General features: G+C 41.0%; 1 protein-coding gene across 1 annotated transcript; it reads right to left on the minus strand.

The window, feature by feature from the left end:
- Positions 1–1267: 1267 nt before the first annotated feature.
- On the minus strand, positions 1268–22985 carry GTF2B (general transcription factor IIB). The gene is made up of 7 exons (XM_014939526.1): positions 22898–22985; positions 17969–18075; positions 8241–8374; positions 4318–4464; positions 4052–4181; positions 3171–3452; positions 1268–1768 (listed from the first exon to the last, which is right to left on the minus strand). Exons 1-7 carry the CDS (start codon positions 22912–22914, stop codon positions 1635–1637), a joined length of 951 nt encoding a protein of 316 aa, XP_014795012.1. The 5' UTR covers positions 22915–22985; the 3' UTR covers positions 1268–1634.
- Between the last annotated feature and the right edge of the window lie 742 nt (positions 22986–23727).

The following is a 23727-nucleotide window of genomic DNA, read 5'->3' on the forward strand; positions in this document are numbered from 1 at the left end:
TTCATGACTGCAACCAACAGTTTCAGTGGTGCCACAGAACTGTACAGCCTTTGTTATTTGTTTACAGAAAAAAATGTTGAGCTACCACATTTCAATAGTCTCGACTGGCGGAAGAGGATTAAAACTAAACCAGAAAGAAAACAGTGAGGGCTATTGACAATTAGTGCTATTAGCATTGGACACCCAGCCTTCCCTCTGGGTGGCTTAGGACCAGATGCATAGCAAGCTGACCCCTCAGCTGCTCATTTCAGTAATTAAAATGAATTTGCACCTGTGATACAAAATTAACTCAGGAACCAGAAGACTCCCAGTGAAGCACATTTGCTGCTCTGCACACAAAGGGACACTGTCAGGAGGCAACTCATTTCGAAAGCCGTTAGTCTGGGGAGGGCTGAGTAACTTCTGGCCTTCACCCCTCAGCACCTGGTGCATCCTTTCAAACAGGCAAGTGCTCACTCACAACCCAACAAGCCAAAGGCAGAAGCCTTGGCCAGCAGGGCTGCAGGGTGGACTGACAGGGCCAAACATTTAACAGAAACTTTCACCAAAAATATATTTTACCTTCCTCTGTAGGGTACCAAGCGTCACAAAGGCGTCAGGAATTCAACCAAAGTAACAACCCATATATTTATCTGCTTTGTCAGGAAGTCAAATTCACAGAAGCAAAGCAGGGAGACAACAGTGAAAATCAGGGAGACAACAGTGAAAATCAGGGAGACAACAGTGAAAATCAGGGAGACAACAGTGAAAATCAGGGAGACAACAGTGAAAATCAGGGAGACAACAGTGAAAATCAGGGAGACAACAGTGAAAATCAGGGAGACAACAGTGAAAATCAGGGAGACAACAGTGAAAATCAGGGAGACAACAGTGAAAATCAGGGAGACAACAGTGAAAATCAGGGAGACAACAGTGAAAATCAGGGAGACAACAGTGAAAATCAGGGAGACTGTGCCAAGGATGTGACTAATCCGTTCACAAGCAGTTTGGAAATCTCCAGCAGCAGTTGTGCAAATACTCGAACCGCTTTTCTACAACTGCTTGCATTCTGGGCTAAGTCGTCCACGCAGCACCGTATAGCTAACTACACATACTAAAACCACACAAGATTAAAAAATTACCAAGCAAAAGCAAGCATTTAGGCAGCCTTGTGACCAAGTCTGTCAGTATGAAGCTCACTCTACTGTTCCATGGACCATGTTCCAGTTCCCAGCATGGGGAACAGTACGTGCACGTCAAGTTGCAGTGATATTCACAAGATGGTAAGTGTTTTTGGAAAACAGTTTATTTGGGAATTACATAATATTTTCAATTTTCCAAAATACATCTTACTAGATCCCTACAAAAGAAATCTAAATAAGTACAACAATATGAAATTAAGTTTGTTGCAACAGTTATTAAATATTTACTTCCACTAATATATACATACAAAATGCCACACAATGAGCTTGTTTACCCTTGGAATGTGTGCTGCCTTCCAGCAGTTATGCTCCATCGCCATATCCTCCAGTTCCACAACATGAAGACTCAATATTAACACTTTGTACATCCTTTTATTATAGGCAAAACTCAAAAGTTTGTTGCTGTTGGGTTGGTTTTGTAGGTTTTTTTTAATAGAAATTAAAAGTAACCTTTCACAGCTGTGGTAGTTTGTCTACGGGGGTATCGAACTTGAAGTCTGCTGGGAAGAGATCTGGAGCCCGAGGATAGATCAGCCTGTACGACTGTCTGATCGTAACATCAGCCACACCAGCAATATCACCAATTTCTAAGACAAAAAGCAGACAAGCAATTAGTTTTTACTTTTGCCATTTGTACCGAAGAAACCAGCAAGCATAATTTATCAAGAAGTGCTATACACTTAGTTTAATTCATAACTCTCCCAAAAGCCTGAAAAAAACATGTTAACCACTGTGACTAATACTTTGCATACAAGTCTCTCTTCTCACATGCCATAATTCAACTTATGCTATTAATCATGGAATAATACCAATTTCGAATTGACAGAGGGCCAAGAGTGCAGAAGTCATTTAAAACATCTACTGCAAAGTCTATATGTGCTCAGCAACATTCTAATAAATCATCATCAACATCAGGATCTTCGGTTTTGCATTTTCATTAAATATAAGCAAAACCAGCAGAAAATTTCAGCATAGGCAAAAGAGAACACCTTCAGCTAAACTTGAAATACATTTATCTTAAAATGCACAGAGGAGTTAAGACAGAGGCACAGTACAAGCTACTGTTTAACGAGCAAGGGATGCGCAGAAACTTAAACTTATACAAGATTTAACCAAGTTTGGAATTTAAACCTTGAGCCACCTGGAAGACTTCAACAGTGTCCGAGGACACTGAAGGAGTCTGGAGTCATGTCTGTATCCACAGCAGCAGCCGTACTTTGTTCTAACGATCACTCTTAAGAGACACAACCCAATAGCTCAAGGTGAGCAAGGATGAAGGTACCACACTACTAGGGCTCTAGATCACTCACAGGCCCAGGAAACTGCCAGCATGATGAAGGCTCCAGGGACAGAATAAGTGGTGATTAATGCAGAACAAAGCATCATAACCTGGCAGCTAAAGGCTATTCTCTACCTAAAAGGAGATCTCCACTACTAAATTGCTACATTTTTAACACTTCTGACCTGAACTGGACTAGACACACAAAGGGAGGTTCCACAGCCCTGCTACCAGCGCTTGGATCCTTTGTCACACCAAGTTCCAACCACTGCAGCCTCAGCTCCCTGCCCCACGTGCTGCCCCGACTCAGGCCTGACTCCCTTGAGCCCCAGAGGCCGATCCACGCTGCTCTGAAGGTCAACAACAGCCCTCAACTCTCCACTGGCTCCGTAAGAGTAATGCCAAAGGTGATCTACAGCCAAGCCAGGGTAAAGTTAAAATTATGCTCATTGGAATGCACTGGTCTATTGCATTCAAGAACCCAACTCCCAGTGCCAGAAGAAAGTGAACTCAGTTTAGAGTGAGCACAACCAATTACTCAATTTTCATTTTGGAGAGTCGAGATCCTCACTTGGTCCTTGCTGTATGCAATTAGAATGGCAGCCTGTCACCACCTTCATCCAAGTTTTACAGTAACACTGAATTCTCTTTCAAGCAGCAAGAGATGAGGAGAAATTAAAAAAAAAAAAAAAAAAAAAGTGAAATTGTACCTTTTTGTGTCCTTTTCTCTGCAGAAGCTTGTGATGCCATGTAAATAGCTGCGGCTGCTACAGAGATAGGGCTTCTCCCAGGAACCAAATCTAACTCCACAGCTTTACGGGCAATGTGTGTTGCTGCCATTTGTACTTGTTTGGGAAGACCCAGATTGGAACAGAATCTTGACATGAAGTCTCCAGTTGTAATCAGATCAACACTGGTTTCAAGAGCCTTCAAAATAAGTTTGAAACACCGGCCTATTTCCTTCTTTGAAATCCTGGACACTGCACATATCTCTAAACAAAGAGTAAAAATTAAACTTTAGGCTTGACAGCACTTGCTCCCCCAAAATAATATGTTAAGAATGAAATTTGATTAAGACCCATAAAGGCCACCATCACTAAATAAACTTTGCACATTAGTGAAACTTCCAAATCACTTCAAACAGTGTACATTTTCCATATGGAAAAAAAACCATATACAGCTTGCTTAGCAAGGGAAATTTGGTACTCAATGCCAAGTAAAAGTGGCACCCCTGTCAGGGAAAAGTTGCACATATTTACTGCAGAACTGTTGGTTCAAATCCAGGTACAATATTCCCCATCACCCTCTGATCATAGCAGACCTTTTAATTTTCACCAACACTCAGACTGACTTTCAAATGCTAATTTTTTTAACACATTATCACCAGAGATCCCATACCTAAGAACCTACTCACTTCACGAATATAACAAATTTCCAGACTCCCTCCTACCCTCCCCTCAAAGGTGAGCTGTAGCTGAGACCAACTAATTCAGCCTGTTCAGCCCAGGATTGAGAAAACCAGCCTCCTACGGTAACAGTAACTAGACCTTTACTTCATAGCAAAATTGAATCTGTATCACTGAAAACTTACCTTTAAATGTTCTTGGAACACCCTCTTGCCTACAGGCTATGTAGAGACAAGCAGAAGCAATAGCATCATTACTCCTTCCCTTCAGGCTCTTTTGCTCATACACTTGCTTGAATAAATTATTTGTTCGATCCTTCAAAGGAAGAAGACTAAATTTAATTAACTCTAGGCCATTTAATTAGCAGCAATATCAAAAATTCATGTGCTGATTATATTATGCTAACTAAGTCAATGCCAGAACAATTTAAGGAAGGGAGACATGAACTTACAACTATATTTCTAGGGAGGTTGATTCTGTCTGCCATGTTTGTAATTTCTTTAAAAGCATTCATCATTGCACGATCAGAGCTGCTCATAGTTCTACGATTTTGGTACTTGGAATTCCCAAATTCATCAAAACTTGCTGCACCTGTGCCCTGAAAAGAAAAAAAATTATTGTCAATAAAACACAAGCAACTTCCTCCTCATTTCAAGAGCAAGCACCTCGCAGCTTTATGTATCTTAATCAAGGTGTTTAGTTCAGACACTTGCGCAAATAAACATCACTGAAATAAATCATACAATTGAGCATTGTTCCAAACATCAGGTTCTGTACTTTGCACAAGGTCTCAAATAATGAATTGGTTTCCAAGGACCACAGATCATGCAGGGGTTTTTCTTTCCTAATGTAACAGTAATTTGAAGAATAAAATTAATAATATGTAGCCAATGTGCACATCTCAATACTCCGGTCACCAGTGCTGGGGTCCAAGATTAGATTTTATGTACCCCATATGTCACTTGAGCTGCACCTGCACTGTGGCAGACTGGCGAGTCAGAAAGACAAAAAGTTATGGCCAACTGGAGACAGTTGTTACATTAACTCAAATCTGAAAATGAAGGCATAGGCAAAGAGGACATCCAAGCCAATGACCTATTCAAAACCAATATGATACTGTGCCTGTTAGCACTTGCAATACTTAATTGTGGCAAAATGTAAAAATCTATAAATTTTGCCATTACTAAAGCTAGGTAGCAAAACTTAAAAAGTTTTCCTTTAGATTCATAGAATCTAGAAGCTATTAGTTCAGTAAAATGCTATTAGTTCAGTTCATGTAAAATTTAAGAAAAAACTACAATATTCTGGCAATCGAGTCACAACTAATGCCAGACATCACCGCATTTCCAACTGATCTGCATCGTCATCAGATCAACTGCAGTATCTACTGTCATAGAGCGTACAGTTCTGTGCCAATATCCCAAAGATCTGCCTGAAGAATGCAAACCACTTCCACCACAGTCAACTACGCTATTCATCCTCCTCTTCAGACAAATTAATCTTTCTTCTAACGCAGGCTGTTGCTACCTCAGACAGATGGGTCCCTGAAGTACTAAAACCAATTAGGAGCTAATCCCTTTGCATGGGCAAGCGGCCTCTCTTTTGCTACTAGCAGATACAGACCACATTCCTCCCAGCAGGAAGGAGTCCTAAAGCAGCATCGCCTGGTTTCAAAGTGGAAAGAGTGACAGACCATTCTGTGAAGCAGAACTGGTGCCCTTCCTCTACTCATTTCAAGGCAACAGCCAGTCACCAGAACGTTACTGCTGTAAGCAGCAAGTGGGTCGGGCTCCACTTCCACCTACGTTCCCAGGAATCTACAACTGATCTCTAATGTGATGCGCCATGATAATTTTCAATGTCCTTCTCTTCTGGGTTTTCCACAACACAGGTTTTGGGCGTTTTGTTTTTGGTTTTTTTTTTGGTGGGGAGGGGTGGGGTTTTTTGGGGGTAAAAGGAAGGAAGCAGTTAAAGATTCTATTATCTGCAATTCTACCCAAAGCAGAAAGGAATACCTCTATTCCCTGTCCCATGCAAAAGGCTAAAGCAATCTCTGGCACACAAATCTGGTGTCTACTCCAAGCCATTCTAGGAATTGTTATTAACTGAGAAAATACAATCTTATCCTGCTTCGTTCTCTGGAATTTGTGAAGGTTGTTCTGTACTCTGTCAGCTACTACTTATCGTCCTCATGACTACACCAATTTCACCCTTGTTCAACCGCTGTGCGTATCTAGGTCTATCCTCATCCCAACCCAGTGGTTGCAGTGACTTTAGAAGATTACATGAGAGATGTACTACTTCCTTGGTTTAGTTATTTTTGCTGCAAAATTCATGTCCTTTCTGCATTGATAGGAAATTTCTTCACCATCTTCTGATAGAAGTCATCCTCTTCTTTCCAAATGACGGAGGAAAAAGCACAGCTCCTGATACAGAGTTCACACCAATGAGCTGAGATTCCAGAGCCCCTGCTCACTTGCAAGACAAACACAGGAACTCTTGTCCAGAACACATCCGGGTTCGTCAAACAGATTCCCAATTTCCTGTAGGAAATTATGTGTCTCTTCTGTGATTTGTCCCCATGCAAATAAAATATCCACAGTAGGAGAGACTGCCCCCTCTCCATTCTCTGACATGACCTTTGGACATTTTTACTCACAGCTCTCATAAGCTAAATCATGCCGCTCCGACAGTCATGCCTACTGTGAAATGTTCTGGTTAACAGCAAATCTGTTTCCTTAGACAAATGTCCATCTCTGAAAATTTTTAGTTTTCATTGAAAAAAATCAAACTTTTCAGAGATATTTCTTTACATCTTTAATTCTCTCACTAAGGCTGCTATCCCTTTTATTCTAAATGAAGATCTGAACCTCTAGAGAGAAGAGGGTTAGCAGCACAAGTCACTGTTCACTTGGATACCAATTCTATCTTTAGCTGAAATATTTTTTGTCTTTTCCAATAAGCAGGTTCTAGAAGAGCTCAGAAGTTCATCCTAGCTACTGATCAAACTGAGAAGCAAACCTTGTATTTACACAGTTCCAAAACAAGACAACAGTGTGAACCTGAAGCAAATAGTCTATTTCTCTCTATATATAAAGGTGTATTTCTGATCTTTATCATAGCTCACCAAATCAGCGACAGAAATCCAAGCCCTGAGAACTACAGTCTTTCTGGACCTATACAGGTGACACTAAAACTCCAGTGATTTCTACAACATTGCTTCACTGAGCTCCTTAGCAATGCCAACCTTTTTAATGAAGCAGTACAGAAAATTGTTTGCCCGAACAGATTCCAAAAGCCACCATAAGGCATCCTAAAATCCAGTGGGCAGCAATGCTCGGCACTGTCCAAAATGTAAACATCTACTTGCAGCCTTCTGTTCAAAGGCTTGTCCTTTTTCACCAATGGAGCATCAAGATTAGCTGTCTGTATCAGTATTTTTTAGTTGTCTTTGTCTCTTTGAAGAATTCTTCGTTGAGAAGTACGCTGCACACTGCCCTATATGTATCCATACATATTTAAGGTACATCTACTTCTTCATCCTAGCAACATCACTGGAACAAAAACATCTAAGAAACCCTGGTGTGCATGTACCACAACACACAAAGCAGCAATAGATTTTTTTAGTAGTTGTTTATCAGCAACTGGACCACCTTTCATGAAACATTCAAGAAATCCACAAATTTCAATTTGGATCTTGCAGTAGAAAATATAACACAAAATGTAACAATGAAAACTTACCTGGGTCACTACTTCATTAAAGGAAGTACATTTGTGCAATTAATCATGCTTGCTCTCTCATGGAAAACAGCAGGATATGGCTGTGCCACTAAATTTCAACTCAAATACACAACAAATACTTTCTTCTGGAGAACTCACACACCAGAAAAGAATTTTACATTTAGTCCTTTAACTGGAAGAACATGTACAACATGCATGTAGATCTCCGGGTCTCCCAGGATGAGTCTAACACAGATTTTAGTACAAATAATGATAGTGCAAGTTGGGCAGTACTAGCTATTAAGACCTCAAAACTTTAAGTATCTGTTATTTCAGAATCATGCCAAATACACATGCTAAGTCAAAGTGTTTCTTTAAAGATTGCAACATCAGCTTTTCTATTTATAGCAGCATACCAAAGAGCAGCAAGTAACCCCAGAGCACTGCAAACTTCTCTTTTGTTGAAGAGGTCAGCCCTTTCCTGCTACCCCCAGGAAAGAGCCACATTTTACACACCACTGAAATGTAAGAGTTCAGGTTCAGACAAAATCTCTTTGTAAATACATTCTTGGAATAGTTTCCCTATGGACATACAAATATGCACGTGACATTAAAATACTCAAACTTAGCAAAATTTAGTATTTTAAGTGTTACCTTGCCAATCATTGTACTCAAGTCGCCATCGCTCAACAAAGGATTCTGGGTATCCCCGACTCGAGATGGATCTTTTGTTGCTTTGTCATTGCTGAAAGTTCTCCACTCTGACCCTACGTCTATGACCCGGTCACCTGAGTTCACAGAAAGCAATAATTGTAACATTGTGAAATATTTCATGATGTTATACATCTGAGCTCTCCATTATAAAAAGACAGGCTGTCGGGATTTCCAAACAGAACAGTAACTTGCAGGACAATGTACCAAAACATTTTGAGATTTACAAGTTCAGTTGAAGGGAACGGGGAAGAAAATGGGGGGAAAAATGTAACTAGAGCTGCACAGAAAATGTAACTAGAGAAATCCATCCAGAACACAAAGAGTTACAGTTATCCTTTAAGAGTATCACCGGATCTTCAATACACAAAAGGAATCAAGACCTTGATTTCAAGCTGGGGGTCATGGTTGCCTATTGATGTTCTCAGCACTTAGGCAAATGAGTAAGTTATTGTAACTTAACAAGTTCTCTCGTATTTGCTATGTGTTCAAAGTGCACATATGAATTATCATCATGCACAATTTCATTAAGCTGTAATAAATCACTTCTGGGCATGAGCTCCAGGCCCTTGGTACTCTGAAATATGCCACCTTCTAACCCACCATAACAGCATTTGGAAGCTCAAATCCTGTTCTTGAAGGAAGGTCTGACCCTGCCCAATTCCACTTCATTTATGATGCTTGACAGTATGAACACAAAATATATACACACAACTATTTATTCTTAACTCAATCTACCCTGTTATACCTGGAACGTTTAGATACAGATTCAGAATAAGCAGAAAAAGCACTAAGCCCACATTGTTTGAATGAAACAGCTTCCTTGCAGTCCTCCATTCATCTCACATTCTTCTAAACCTTTTTCTACAGCAACTTTTCAGATTGGGAAATAACTATAACCAACTCTCTGATACAGGCAAAATTCCTACAGTAATCACAATGATACAAACTTAAAAAAAAAAAAAAAAAAAACAAAAAACCAAAACCTAAAAAAACCCAGCACAAAACCAGAAAAAACAAACTACACCCCAAACAAAAACAAAACAAAACAAACAAAAAAACCCCAAAACCACCACACCACCACCAAACCCATCACACAAGCACACCCCCTGCTGTTGGCAGTGAGGTTCATTCTATTCACAGCTCTGGTAAAAGCTGCATCTCAAAAGTGTTGGCCCCAGAGCAGTATTACAGAATTTTTAAGAATACATGTACAGAAAAGCACAAAAAGTGCACCTTTCTTAGTGGTTTTGCAGTAAAGCAGGTTACAGCTCTGTGTAGGATATCAGAAGAAACTTCAATATAACTGTCACCCTGCTCTGCTAAACTCAACGAAAAATTCACACTTTATCAGTGTTTAAGTATGTGGTGAAAGAAATGTCTGCAAAAAGTAAGTAGCTTTGACTGCAAGAAAAATTTCCGGTACGGAACTCTTAGTATGAAACCACAAAGGTTGATTTAACCTGGTGAAAACATAAGCAGACAGACAAAAGCACTCTCCAAACAATGGTAATACAAGATACAAAGCTGGAGAAAACAGGAGCAATGGACAGTGATCTAACTGCACAATTATTTGGGATGAGGGGGGAGGGATCTATTCTGAATGAGGAACTTTATTCTTAACATAAAATTATGCAAGGAATACACTTGAAATTGAAAGCTCTGAAGGAACCATAAGAAATCTTCACAAGCAGAAGGAACAAATTTAGGTTAGAGGTTTTCTCCCCAATGTTTGTCAGACATGCTCACAGCTATGCTCCACCTTTATTTACTGCTATAATGAAAACCAAGGCCAGGGGGGCAGGTAATCAAAAACTAGAAGGTTAAGAATATAGCAGAGTAAAAGAAAGCACAGATCCATTTCTTCTCTTAGGAAGGTCTTCCCCCCGCCCTTTGCAGGCTTGAATTGGCAGACAGCATGCTCCTCTAGCTCCTGGACTCTCTGTAAATATTTGATTCAGTAATGCTCCTTCTATGGCCTAGCAGTAACTCTACTTTAAGACAACCCCCCAATACTGTTTACAGCATCTAAAAAAAGCAAAATGTACTTAAAATTCTGGCATGGTATAAATAGAACACTGAGTACAGAGCAATGATGTAATATTTTTTCCACACAAGTGGGAATGACCTAAATGACTCACTCAGGGATCTGCCTCTTGTGAGTTATGAACCATTCCTGCTCTAACAAAAAAAGTGTTATATCACTGCCTGCTTTGGCAAACATAGTACAAACAGAGGACTGAGACTACTATTTCAGAGTGAGAAAAGATTAAGTAGAACAAATCACTGAATATAAAGCATTTGTGTAATTAAAGATGCAGTATGCAAATACCTTTACTTTGCCAAAAAAATCTGCTATTGCAGGAAACAGTTTGTCTGCATACTCTCAGTGTCTTATTTAAAATATACAGAGACCCTAGGAAGTGCATTCCACCTTTCAAAAGGCTTCTATGAAAGCGTGACACAAGCTAGAAATATTAACAAAAATGGAACAAATACACCAAAAGTTTTCCATAGATGGAAAAGATACTCAGCTACAAGCAGCTAATTATCCCATTCTACACCCAAAAAAAAAAAAATGTGTGTGGAAGTGTGGCATTTATTAGTTTTAACTCTTCAGAACACAAAAAAAAAAAACCCCAAAACAAACAGAAGACTTTGGAACCATGACATTAGTACAGATGCAGTTAAGCTCCACCCTAAGCCATCAAGGCAGCATTACAGAAAGAAGCGTACAGAATCAGCCTTGAAGATTGGTCCTGAGTTAACAGTAAGTACTAGACTGAATTTACTGGCCATACACTACTGATTGACTTTCCTGAAGCACCTGGAAAACGGGTCTGATAGTCAAAAGTCAGAGTAAAAAAAGCTCCCAATAAGTACCTTATAAAATCATTTCTGCTTTCTCACATCATTATTGTACCGGTTTTGGTAATGGTATCGAGCTGCGATAAGTATGGGAGTGGCTGCATATTCTCTTCACTACTTCCTTTTGATGCAGTCCTTTTGAACAAAAATAAGCTTCACTAGATATGGCTACATTAGACACTCCTTTATTTGATTTTCATCAAACAGACGAGTTCATCTCCTCAGCTTCCTCCTCTGAAGCACACATGAAAACCACAGCTTACAGGACCACATCTTTGTGGAATCCATCTCCTGTCTGATAGCCTGAACTATCTTTCTGAGCGTATGAGTTGTTCTCCATTGCCCCATTTCATTTCATAAACCATTCTTCCAGTATTCAGTTACTCTTTAAAATACAGTCTAATAGACTAACACACAGGCTGCTCTAGTGGAAATACACACTGCAAACTTCACCGACTCGGGTTACCCACCATCTGAAAAGCTCATTTAGTAAAATGCAGAACTGTTATTCAGAACGGAAAACCTCAGACCGAGGTTACTTTTCTTGACAACTGCCAAAGGGAAAGAGCATGCGCTAAGAAATGCAAGAGTAAACTCAGGTCAGTATCAAAAATTAAAGTATCATTTTGAACAGTTTCTAAATGGTACCTTAAAATTCCTACACATCACAAATTATCTATGTTTACTCCCCTCCTAAAAATAGAAAGTGCTTTCTCAGAGGAAAATATTTTCACTTGACAAGCCCTGAATTTGTAATCACATATGTATGGAGAAATAATATCAGCTATTTTAGTGTTGCACTCCACTTGCAATAACTTATAATATACATATATTTTATTCTTTTTGCATTTTGTATTATCTGTTATATGAAGACAATAGAGCTGCAAATTGAAGATGCTTAATCAAAACAAGGAATAGGAAGACATTCAAGGCTCAAGTAACGTTATCTTCCATATCCAGTCTTGAAATGGTTGAGAAGGTATTTCAGAGGAGCTCTAATGTTAGCTGTACTTCGCATCAAGCTCTACATACCATTAGTTAGTACTTTAATCTTAAAATGAATATGGAAATTAAAGTTTATTTGCACTTTAGAGTACCCAAGTACCTGTTGTTTCTGCAGAATGTTTCATTCTTACAGTTAAGGAATCTGCTGCCATCTAGTGAGCACATATATTGCACTTTTAATTAAAAGCATTTTACAATGCCAAATTTTAAAAAAATAAATAAATATAGAATTACAATTAATTTCTGTCAACTCCTTGTTAACCAGAGTAATGAGGTGCTGAGACAAACTACAACGAAAAGCCCAGGTAGCAGACTACAAGCTGAGGAGAATTGTGAAGAAATGTAACTACACAGAGCCGTGCTGAACTGAGCCTTCTGTTTTCCAGGCTAACAGGCTCAGCGCTCAGCCTCTCCTCGTACAGAAGATGCTCCAGTCCCTAAATCACTTTTGCAACTTTCTGCTGCTTTATTTGCCCTAAATCACTTGGCCAATCTGATAAGAATGCATGTAAGAAACACTCCCTAATGGGAGAACGTTACTGTAATTCCACTAGATAAACCTAGTATTACAACTAATAGGGGCATTCTTCATAGTGGCTCTCAAACACCTTTGGTTCCCAGTCTAGAACCTACTAATTAGAAAATCTCCAGGATACAACATGCAAAGTGTGGTGCTTATTAAAAAACTTGACCAAAGATGCCAACTTTTGACCTCTAAAGTCTAAGTTTCCACTGTTACAAGTGTTGTGGCTGAAACAGCTAGAACCACCACCCTTGTCTTTAAAACTGACATGGGTTAGACTTAAAACACAGATTATTTGAAATGCTGACTGAAAAAGGCTAGCAAATTACTCTCTTCATATTACAAATTCTCTGTGTAAATCAACCATCCATGAATGCTCATGCAAAAGTCAACTATTCAGAATTTCTTTAAGTTTCATTATTTAAGTTTATATCTATATTTATTTATCATTAGCTTTCCTGTGGATGCAAAGAGTTTTATTTGCAAGGACTAACTTTTGTCAGTCACTTTTTAGTGCTCTGGACACCCAGTGCAGAAGCAGTAACCAGTAAGGTGCTAATACACATCCCTAACTGAAGATTTTTAGCATATTTAAGTAATACTTTAAAATGAGATTTCACATTTTAGTTTTAAATGTGGACAACATTCACATAAAGAAGTAACCATGAACATACACCCAAACATGAAAAGATTTTTCACCATTGAGAGGTCCTAGAATAGACGTTAACAGCATTAAGTGCCCTCTACTGGATCCCAGACTGAAGTACTTAAGCACCTCCACTTACCAACAGCTGGGGAAAAAGAAAAAAAATAACAAACTCAACCAAACAAAACCGTGCTTCTTTGGTTTTCAGAAAACAAGCATCTGTGTATAGATGCAATCAATCTCATCCCTAATGGCAGACATCCTGAGTAATGAGGCTGGCCAGCAGAGAAGCAATTGTGAAACGCCTTCCCCCTTGTTTGTCATAGAGAAAAACCATCTGTGGTACACTGAAATCTTACCTATTCTTCATAGACCACACCTGAATTTAAGATGTGCCATTTATATCTCAAACTTTTCAGAAGCATTAGCCAGCCAAATATTCTGACAATTTTGTAACAGCCTTACTGCTGACCACAAGCTATTGAACATTCTTCCCCAAAATTCTTTAACTGAACATGGAACAAACATCTGAATATAGGTCATAATCTGACTCAAAGCTTTAACAAGTTGATACACGTCCAAGGACAGACTTCTGCTTTTTTATTTAAGAAGGCTATATAAAATAACTCCACACAAGAGCACTGTTCTCCTCTAAGCCATACCTGCCCACTGAAGCAGACAGAGCTAATCACTTAAGAGAACATCACTTACTAAATGCTGAAAATAAACTCCTCACTGCTCCAACTCCTGCACACTAAGACACTGTTCAGCGAAACTACAGAAGTTTAAGAGAAGTCTTAGATCAGAAAGGTATTCCTGTCTAGCTGAGATGCCACACAGCTGTACACGCCACCAGACTCATTTTTATTCCCCTCTGAAATTCAGCTCACCACCTTGCTACATGTCAAGAAAATTCAGTGCTTTGTATTGCACTTCAATTCTGCTTTCTTCAGCCCTTTCTGGCGTTATCAGCTGACTTCCAGACTTTTTTACTGCCTAAAAGGTAGTAAGCAAAATATTTACCTGTCAAGAAAGAGGATTTACTAGCCTTGTGTTCTTGAACAAAATACCTCTCCCCACACCAAGTCTGTCTGAAGAATGAGATATGGTCAATGTTTTAAATGAATACAGGACTAACCACTTCTCCAAGCCTTAAGAACTCTGTTAAGTGAATTCTCAAGCCAGTACATGAATACTCACAATACCACATATCCCAGAATGACTTCAGAAAAGTACGTGCAATAAAACACAAGACTTATGACAGCAGATAAGCTTAGACATAGACTTGTAAAATTTCAGATGGATGTCAATCCAGATTAATATCAAAATTCCATGGACAATTGCAATTTAGGTCTCCAACTGCCTTTCCTGCAAAAGGCAATAACCAGGAGAAAAAGTTTTCACAGTAATTGTTTCCAATTTGTAAAGATGGAGCACAAACTAACCCACAAAAGGTATCAGTGAAAAGGCAAATGGGAGTTTTTTAATAGACCGAACCTATATTTTGAAGCAATAATAAAACAGCCAGCAGCTTCAGTCATACTGACACTAAAAGATTTAATTGTTTTAATACTACACAGCAAAACAGCACTGTTTATTTACAACAAATGAAAAACGCTGTGCAAAGAAGCAGCATTTAACTTAAAATTTCAATCTTAATGAGACACTAAGAACAACACCTATGAGTACAAAACAACTCACAAATCCATTAAATGGGAGTATTTCCAATATATAGCACTGCCTACGACATGGAATTGAACTGTTACAGAGATCAGTTCCTCCTTCTCTGAGCCTCCTCCTCCCCAAAACTTTTCTGTTGCTTCACCTTTTCAGCTACAGACCTGAAAAATACCTCAGTCATAAAACTAATAATACTGATTTCACCTCATACTCCCCGAAGATTGATTACAAAACCCCAAAATTATCTATGCACCAGCTATTTTATCGTATGACACATTGTTTTACATTTAACAAACTTTTAACACTTTTCCAACAAATGTGAAACTTCAGTACTTTGCCATAGCAAGCAAAAAAAACATCAAGCGGAAATGCACTCAGTTTAATCAAAGACTCTTTGCTCTGATTTCAGCCAAATGGCACCAAAGCCAGTAAATAATAACAACAACAACAACAAAAAAAAATCTGTGAAGTCACATCACTATGTACTTTACAGCAGTAAAATAAATGCACAAATTCAGCATTTACCATTCTGCCCCCCCCACACGAGCAGTCCTCTGCAGACACCAAAATCACATTTTTAAATAAACCTGTAACACTCCTTTGGCTATAGGGTATATTGAGTATTTGGGGTTTTTAACTGTTCTAATCAATCCCCTTCAGTGATAAAGACCTCACTAACTTTCAGTCCACCTCAAAATATATTCTGAGTGGGCCCTATTCCCCATGAACTACACATCATAACCTACATAAGCCTTAAAACAGAAATCCATGACTTTCTATGTAAGAATCAGCAATGAAATCACTACTCTTAAGGGAAATGCATCATGGAATCTGCACCAAATACATGAATGTTTTCTCATTTGGAAACAAAATTTTCTTTTCAAAATATCCCTACTTCACACACATCTCCAGAAAACAGGCATCAAGAACTGGATCTGGTTCTCTCCTCCTCTAAATTTCTTAACAGGAGAGAAGAGAAAATGTTGAATGTTCACATTTCTGTTTGGTCATGTGCTCTTCAATTATTTATCTTCACCTGATTTAATTAGTTTTCCAAACTAGCTCCTAGATACTCTAACTAATGAATTGGACATATGCAGGTAAACTAAATTGCTGAAGGAAGGCAAGACAGAATGAGAACAATCAGCACAACGAAGGTAAATATTAAAGCTTTTTAGTGATCCATAGAAAGGCCTACTTATAAAACACTGAATGCTTAAAGAAAAAACACTCTCTACCCTATCAGTAATGGTGGCTGTAAAGAAAACTAAGACCATTCTTAAAATTCAACTCAGAAGTTTGTATTAATATTCTAATGATTCTGCTTGTCAAAAATGCTGACAATGCAAACTAAAGAAACCTCCAATGCTATTGATTCAGGAGAGACCAGAGAGTAAAACTCTAAAGCAAGAATACCTTGTCACTGGGTAATAGAAGACACATGAATTGAGATTTCTGACAAACTCCCAAGTTCCTAAAGATGAAGCATATGAAGCAAAACCTTTCCCTCTTCCTCTAACACCAGCATTATCTTAAAAGTTATGAACTGGTCAAGATGGACCTTTCTAAACTTTGGTTCAACTTATATGGCAGCCACACAATAAGCTGAACATGGACCAAACTATTTTTAAGCAGTAACTTAGAAGTCCATTACTATATTTCAATACGTTTTAACCAGCAAATTTGTTAGGATTCATTATCTTTATCTCAATTTATGCAATTTAAACCAGTCCTCCTTTTAACAAAAAGTAACAATCTTCCCCCTCGCCTTTTAAATTGTTTCAGAATTTCCAAGGAAACTGGTACTCAAGTTATAATATTTTTACATTTACTTCAATAAGCTATGTGGAAGTTTGCTTTTTGCATAAACAAAAGATAACTATTTTAGCTGCATGGCTAAATTAGTACTACTTTTGCTGCAACTTACTAAACCTTTAGCTTTACGCTAACAGCTGTATGAGCATTTTTAATTGAGCGCAAGACGAGAGCCAAAACAAAATCACCACAGTCCAGGAGAGAGGGATGTAGAACCATCTGAAATATTTAGCACCACTGAATGAATCATCTGAACATGCAGCCTCAAAACAGAGGACTTTCTTTTGGGTCACGGCACGTGTAAAAAAAAGCAATAGAAATAAATGAGGTTTAAAGAATTATCACAAGAGGAGCATGAAAAGTTTCCCATGCAAATGGAATGAAGACAGTAAGATGCACAATAAGAGGCTCATCTTACAAAAGACCCACAGAAATGAATATGGAGCATGTTCTATGACAACATAATTCTCTCTCCCTCTCATTCAGAGACCAAAAGGGCCTAAAAGGTCTTTCATTTAAAATATTCAATTATACCTAGAAATACAGTTTAACTTGTGGAAGTTGCTGCCACATGAACAGAGTAAAAGAGCTCAGAAAAAATCTGGAGGAAAAATGAATATTTACTTTGGATAGCACTAAAAGCCTTAGGAGAAGTAATTAACAAAGACAGGTGCTGGCAAGGATATAAAGAGAAATCCTTCAGGGTAGAAGATAACCTCTAACTAATGGGAAACTGAGATTATTTTTTTCTGTAAGCAAGTCATTTGACAAAGAACTTTTGTTACATTTCTTATACTTCCCTGACTGAAACAACAGTCATGATTAAACCAGAATCCTAGACTAGACTGCACAATATTCTAATTCAATATTGAATATATTTTAAATCACAACGTATTTTAAAGTTTTAATCTGGAGAGCGCTTGAGTCTTTTCATAATGCAAGAAGTTACCAGAAGACAAACTATTAAAACCAGTAAGCTTTTAGCCAACAAAATACCATAAAAGAAAAAATTTAGGCATCAAGAAAAAGCCTTTTAAACACTCAAATTATCATATAGCAATTTTGTGGGAAAACAAGTCTACATGCACAATTTAAGTTATATGGTAATTCATAAAAATATGAATAGCTACTTACCTACTACTAGCCCACACTCAGAACAAATCATATCACCAGCTCTGTAATCCTCTACTAAAATGGAATCTGGATGATTTGGACAAGTCACTCTTGGGAGCACATCCAAACTAAGAAAAAAAACAAAATTAGAAGTATTAATGACTTTAATCAAGGAGACTGCATATCCAAAAGTATTAAATTGTTCTTTTCAACAAGGAACTCTTAATTATACAGAATTTAGAGTGATCTGAATGATAAAATATTAACCTAAACGCCTGAACGTCACCTTTTATTTAAATGCTGTAACACTACAGTTGATGATTAAGACTTCAGGTTATCTTCAATTCCAAATTTTTGTGATTTATCTTACAAGATACACCAAAACCACTTCAAATTAAAACATCAAAAATCTAAATAACAGACTTGATTAGGTGTAGTCTACTTGCAGTCTACCACTAAATGAATTTCCAAAAATGTTAGTGGTGATTGCTTCATTCCAAATAGGCATTCTCACTCATTCTAATTGGATCACTATCACTTACCAGGTCCTTAATTCAGGAATTAGCGCATACACAACACATATTTTTAGAAAATAGCTGATTCTATCACTGTTTTATTATTTTTAAATATTTGAAGAAAAAGCCCCCTTTTTAATTAAGCAACCCATTAATTGTGAGAGATCTTAACAAAAACCAATCAACTCATGAAGGGGATTATATGACAACTGCTTCTGAAAAGAAGTATCTGTCTCTTTCACACCCGTGCATCTTCAAGAATTACAGCAGATATAAAAAAACTTCCTATAAAGCACTAGCAATATTTAACACAACTGACTATAGAGTAACAACCAATTGCTTCTAACCAAATGTTTTAGAGCAAATACCTCATTCAAGCTGCTAGTGACTGTTCACTAATTCTGTTAAAACCCACCATTTCAAAATTAGAATAATAAATATTTACAATTGGGAGTCTGTACAATCAACAAAGTCTTTTTGCTCAAGCTATAAAAGCAGAGGGTATGGAGGACGATCACAAAAATTTGTCATGATGACCTGCCAACCTAAATCCAATTGTGCCAAAAAATAACTACTAATACTTTCAACTAGAGAAAACATCCTATTAAAACTTAAATTAATCCGAGTCCCCTCCTTCCCACTAGTCCGTTACTTCAGGCTAATCTATACATTCTGTCTTGATTTTTACTTTTTAGATATTTCTGATGAGTCAAAGGCATTGCCTATTTTTGTCAAAGTTAGGTTGACGGTTGGACAAGATGATCTTTAAGGTCCCTTCCAACCTAGAAGATTCTGTGATTCTGTGATTGTCCTGGTTGCAGATGGAACAGTTAATTTTCTTCCTAGTAGCTGGGATATAGGATGAGAACAATGTTGATAACGCACAGATATTTTAGCTGTTGCTAAGCAGTGTTTACACTAAGTCAAGGACCTTTTCAGCTTCTCGTACTTCCCTGCCAGCAAGGAGGCTGGGGCCATACAAGAAGTTGGGAGGGGACACAGGCAGGACAGCTAACCCAAACTGGACAAAGGGATATTCCATACCATATGACGTCATGTTCAACATATAAATTAGGGGGAAAGCTGACCAGGGGTGGGCCACTGCTCAGGGCCAGCCTAGGCATCAGTCAGGTGGTGGCGAACAATTGTTTTTCATTTGCATCACTTGTCTTTCTTGGGTTTGTTTCTGTCTGTTATTTTATTTTTCAACACAAAGTATTATTATTATCATTTTATTTCAATTCTTAAACTGTTCTTATCCCAACCCATGAACTTTTTTGGTTTTTCCTCTTCTGATTCTCTTCTCTCCCCCAGCCCACTGGGGGAAGGTGCGGGGGAAGTGAGAAAGCAGGCGTGTGGTGCTTAGTTACCAGTTGGGGTTAAGCCATGACAAGCACAAAAACAAACAAAAAAAACCCCACAAATATTTCAATCCACTGACTGTTCAGAAAGATATCCAATACTTGAAACCAAAACTGAAAATCAACATCACTATTAATAATTAAAGCCTCCAGAAAGAACATGTACACACAAGATATTCAGGTGCAAATTATATTCAAAATACTACATAAAAGCTCTTTAAACCACTTTCCAAGAAGCAGTGAGAAACTATTCCCAGCCTATAGTTTCATATGACAAAACTGTTGACAAAGCCTGTGCAATCATCTGATGTTTGGCATTACGCAAAAAGCTAGCGACACACTAAGCACAAGAAAAAAATAAAATACAATCCAGAACCCTGAAAGAATACTAACAGCGTTTTGTTTCAGACTTTACCTTCACAAGCCATTGTAAAAATTAGCCTTCCTATCCTCATTTTAACTCATTTATCCAGGCATATATACTGTACTCCTTGCAACACACAGGTTCAACGTACTAAGCTGACTATACTGAAGGGAAATGCATGGCAGGTGCGTAAAGGTCGGTCTCAGCACAGGGCTCCCGAGCTGCACTAAGACCAGCGCAGGAAGGGCTCCCTCGGCCCTAGGACAGGTTTGGCAGGAGTAACAGAGTCACCGCACAGCCCGCTCCCGGGGCCTGCCTTCATTCCTCACTTGAAAGAAAACCCCGATACCGCTCCAGGGAAAAAGACCAATTCGGGGCCCGAGACCCGTTTGGCCACCGACTGGTGCCGGTAGGGATTTAGGGTGGGAGCCTCAGAGCTGTTTTCAGGACTCGATAACCGAGGCAGGGAGCAGCCGCCCCGGCTCGGAGGCGGTGCCCGGGACCAGGGAAGGTGCCCGGTACCCGTCCGACGGCCCGGGGCACGCAACACCCCGGGCCGCAAGATGATCTTTAAGGTCCCTTCCAACCTAGAAGATTCTGTGATTCTGTGATTGTCCTGGTTGCAGATGGAACAGTTAATTTTCTTCCTAGTAGCTGGGATATAGGATGAGAACAATGTTGATAACGCACAGATATTTTAGCTGTTGCTAAGCAGTGTTTACACTAAGTCAAGGACCTTTTCAGCTTCTCGTACTTCCCTGCCAGCAAGGAGGCTGGGGCCATACAAGAAGTTGGGAGGGGACACAGGCAGGACAGCTAACCCAAACTGGACAAAGGGATATTCCATACCATATGACGTCATGTTCAACATATAAATTAGGGGGAAAGCTGACCAGGGGTGGGCCACTGCTCAGGGCCAGCCTAGGCATCAGTCAGGTGGTGGCGAACAATTGTTTTTCATTTGCATCACTTGTCTTTCTTGGGTTTGTTTCTGTCTGTTATTTTATTTTTCAACACAAAGTATTATTATTATCATTTTATTTCAATTCTTAAACTGTTCTTATCCCAACCCATGAACTTTTTTGGTTTTTCCTCTTCTGATTCTCTTCTCTCCCCCAGCCCACTGGGGGAAGGTGCGGGGGAAGTGAGAAAGCAGGCGTGTGGTGCTTAGTTACCAGTTGGGGTTAAGCCATGACAAGCACAAAAACAAACAAAAAAAACCCCACAAATATTTCAATCCACTGACTGTTCAGAAAGATATCCAATACTTGAAACCAAAACTGAAAATCAACATCACTATTAATAATTAAAGCCTCCAGAAAGAACATGTACACACAAGATATTCAGGTGCAAATTATATTCAAAATACTACATAAAAGCTCTTTAAACCACTTTCCAAGAAGCAGTGAGAAACTATTCCCAGCCTATAGTTTCATATGACAAAACTGTTGACAAAGCCTGTGCAATCATCTGATGTTTGGCATTACGCAAAAAGCTAGCGACACACTAAGCACAAGAAAAAAATAAAATACAATCCAGAACCCTGAAAGAATACTAACAGCGTTTTGTTTCAGACTTTACCTTCACAAGCCATTGTAAAAATTAGCCTTCCTATCCTCATTTTAACTCATTTATCCAGGCATATATACTGTACTCCTTGCAACACACAGGTTCAACGTACTAAGCTGACTATACTGAAGGGAAATGCATGGCAGGTGCGTAAAGGTCGGTCTCAGCACAGGGCTCCCGAGCTGCACTAAGACCAGCGCAGGAAGGGCTCCCTCGGCCCTAGGACAGGTTTGGCAGGAGTAACAGAGTCACCGCACAGCCCGCTCCCGGGGCCTGCCTTCATTCCTCACTTGAAAGAAAACCCCGATACCGCTCCAGGGAAAAAGACCAATTCGGGGCCCGAGACCCGTTTGGCCACCGACTGGTGCCGGTAGGGATTTAGGGTGGGAGCCTCAGAGCTGTTTTCAGGACTCGATAACCGAGGCAGGGAGCAGCCGCCCCGGCTCGGAGGCGGTGCCCGGGACCAGGGAAGGTGCCCGGTACCCGTCCGACGGCCCGGGGCACGCAACACCCCGGGCCGAGGTCAGCCCGCCCGCCCTCCCTCCGCCGGGGCCGCTCTCGGTAAGACACCGCCGAGGGAAGAGCTCGGCCCTACAGAAAGAAGGGCTTGATCACAAGCGCCGGTGACACCGAGCTCTGACTAACGAGGGGCCCCGGAATCCAGTCACAAACGGCCTCCAGGTCCCCTAAAACGCTCGCTTCCTCTCGGAGAGCTACCGGTTCATAACGACACGACGCAGCAAGGAGGGGGAACTCAACACCCCCCCGCCACGGCCCTCCCGACCTCCGGCCCCTCAGAGGCCGCTCGGCCCGGCCCACACAGAGAAGACCAGGCAGGCACGGCCCGCCGCGGCCCTCCTCGGCCTCCTGCCGCCCCGGGAGCCGCGCACAGGGCGACACGGGAAACCGGAAAGCGAGCAAGGGCGCTGCGAACCGAGAGCGCCGCGTCGAGCCGGGGGACACCGGAGCCGGGCAAGGGCGGCGACCGGTTCCTCCCCAGGCGGCAGCAGGGGCAAGCGCCGGCCATTTTCTCTCCTGTACCACGGACAGAGAGAGATGGCGGAGCCCACTCCCGCCCCCCCCTCCCTCGCGGGCCTCCTCCGCACGCGCCCCTCCGAGCGCCCCGGCCGGCCTCCCGTACCGGCTGGTCGACGCCATCTTAGCTCCTCGTGCCGCAGCGCCCCCGTGAAGTCAAGCGCCGCCGCGACGTTCCGTCCCTTTTATAGCGCCACAGCGCCGGGCGGGGCCGGCCGGGCACGCGCGCTACGGGTCGCGCGGAGGGACAAACGGCCGCCAGGCCCCGCCCTCCCCTTGGGGCTGGTGGGTCGCGACGTCGCGAAGCCACCGCTGTGTCGGCGGAGGGAACCCGGGCCCGCGGGCGGGACTTGGCCACCCGAGGGAATGGCGAGGACAGGGGCGAGCGGGGAGGCAGCCTGCGGCCGTGGGCTCGGACAGGCCCTGTCACTCCACGACCCAGCGCCCCCGCAGGAGCACGGCCGCGCAGAACGGCCCCGTCACCGCGCTGCCACCCCGCACCCGGGACCCCCCTCCACATCCCCTTCTCCGCCCAAACTCCATCTGTCGGGTGAAATACGGCAGAAAACGAGTTTAAGCAAAACTGCTGGGGTTTGTACAGAAGCGTCTGGGGCACAAGGAGTTCTTGGCTGCCAGAGCCGAGACCCAGCAGAGGCCAACTCCCAGCAAAGGGGAAGAAGAGACAAGTTTAGTTCCCCCTTTAGTGGCATCGGCTGCTCCAGCTGTTCTGGTTTGCCACCCAGCTGATGCCACCAGGCGAAAAAACCAGCCCTTCTGCAGGACCCACGGGTGTGGGGCAGCTGGGCTGTGGCTGGTGGAAGCCCTTGGCAAACGGGGCCGCGCACAGACCCTCAGCCTCACTCACGCAGACACAACCCTGTGGGTTCCCCATGTCACCCTGCACATGACAAGATCTGTTCCCCTTCTGTCAACCCC

Source organism: Calidris pugnax, unplaced genomic scaffold, assembly GCF_001431845.1.
Source record: "Calidris pugnax isolate Ruff unplaced genomic scaffold, ASM143184v1 scaffold18, whole genome shotgun sequence".
NCBI lineage: Eukaryota > Metazoa > Chordata > Aves > Charadriiformes > Scolopacidae > Calidris > Calidris pugnax.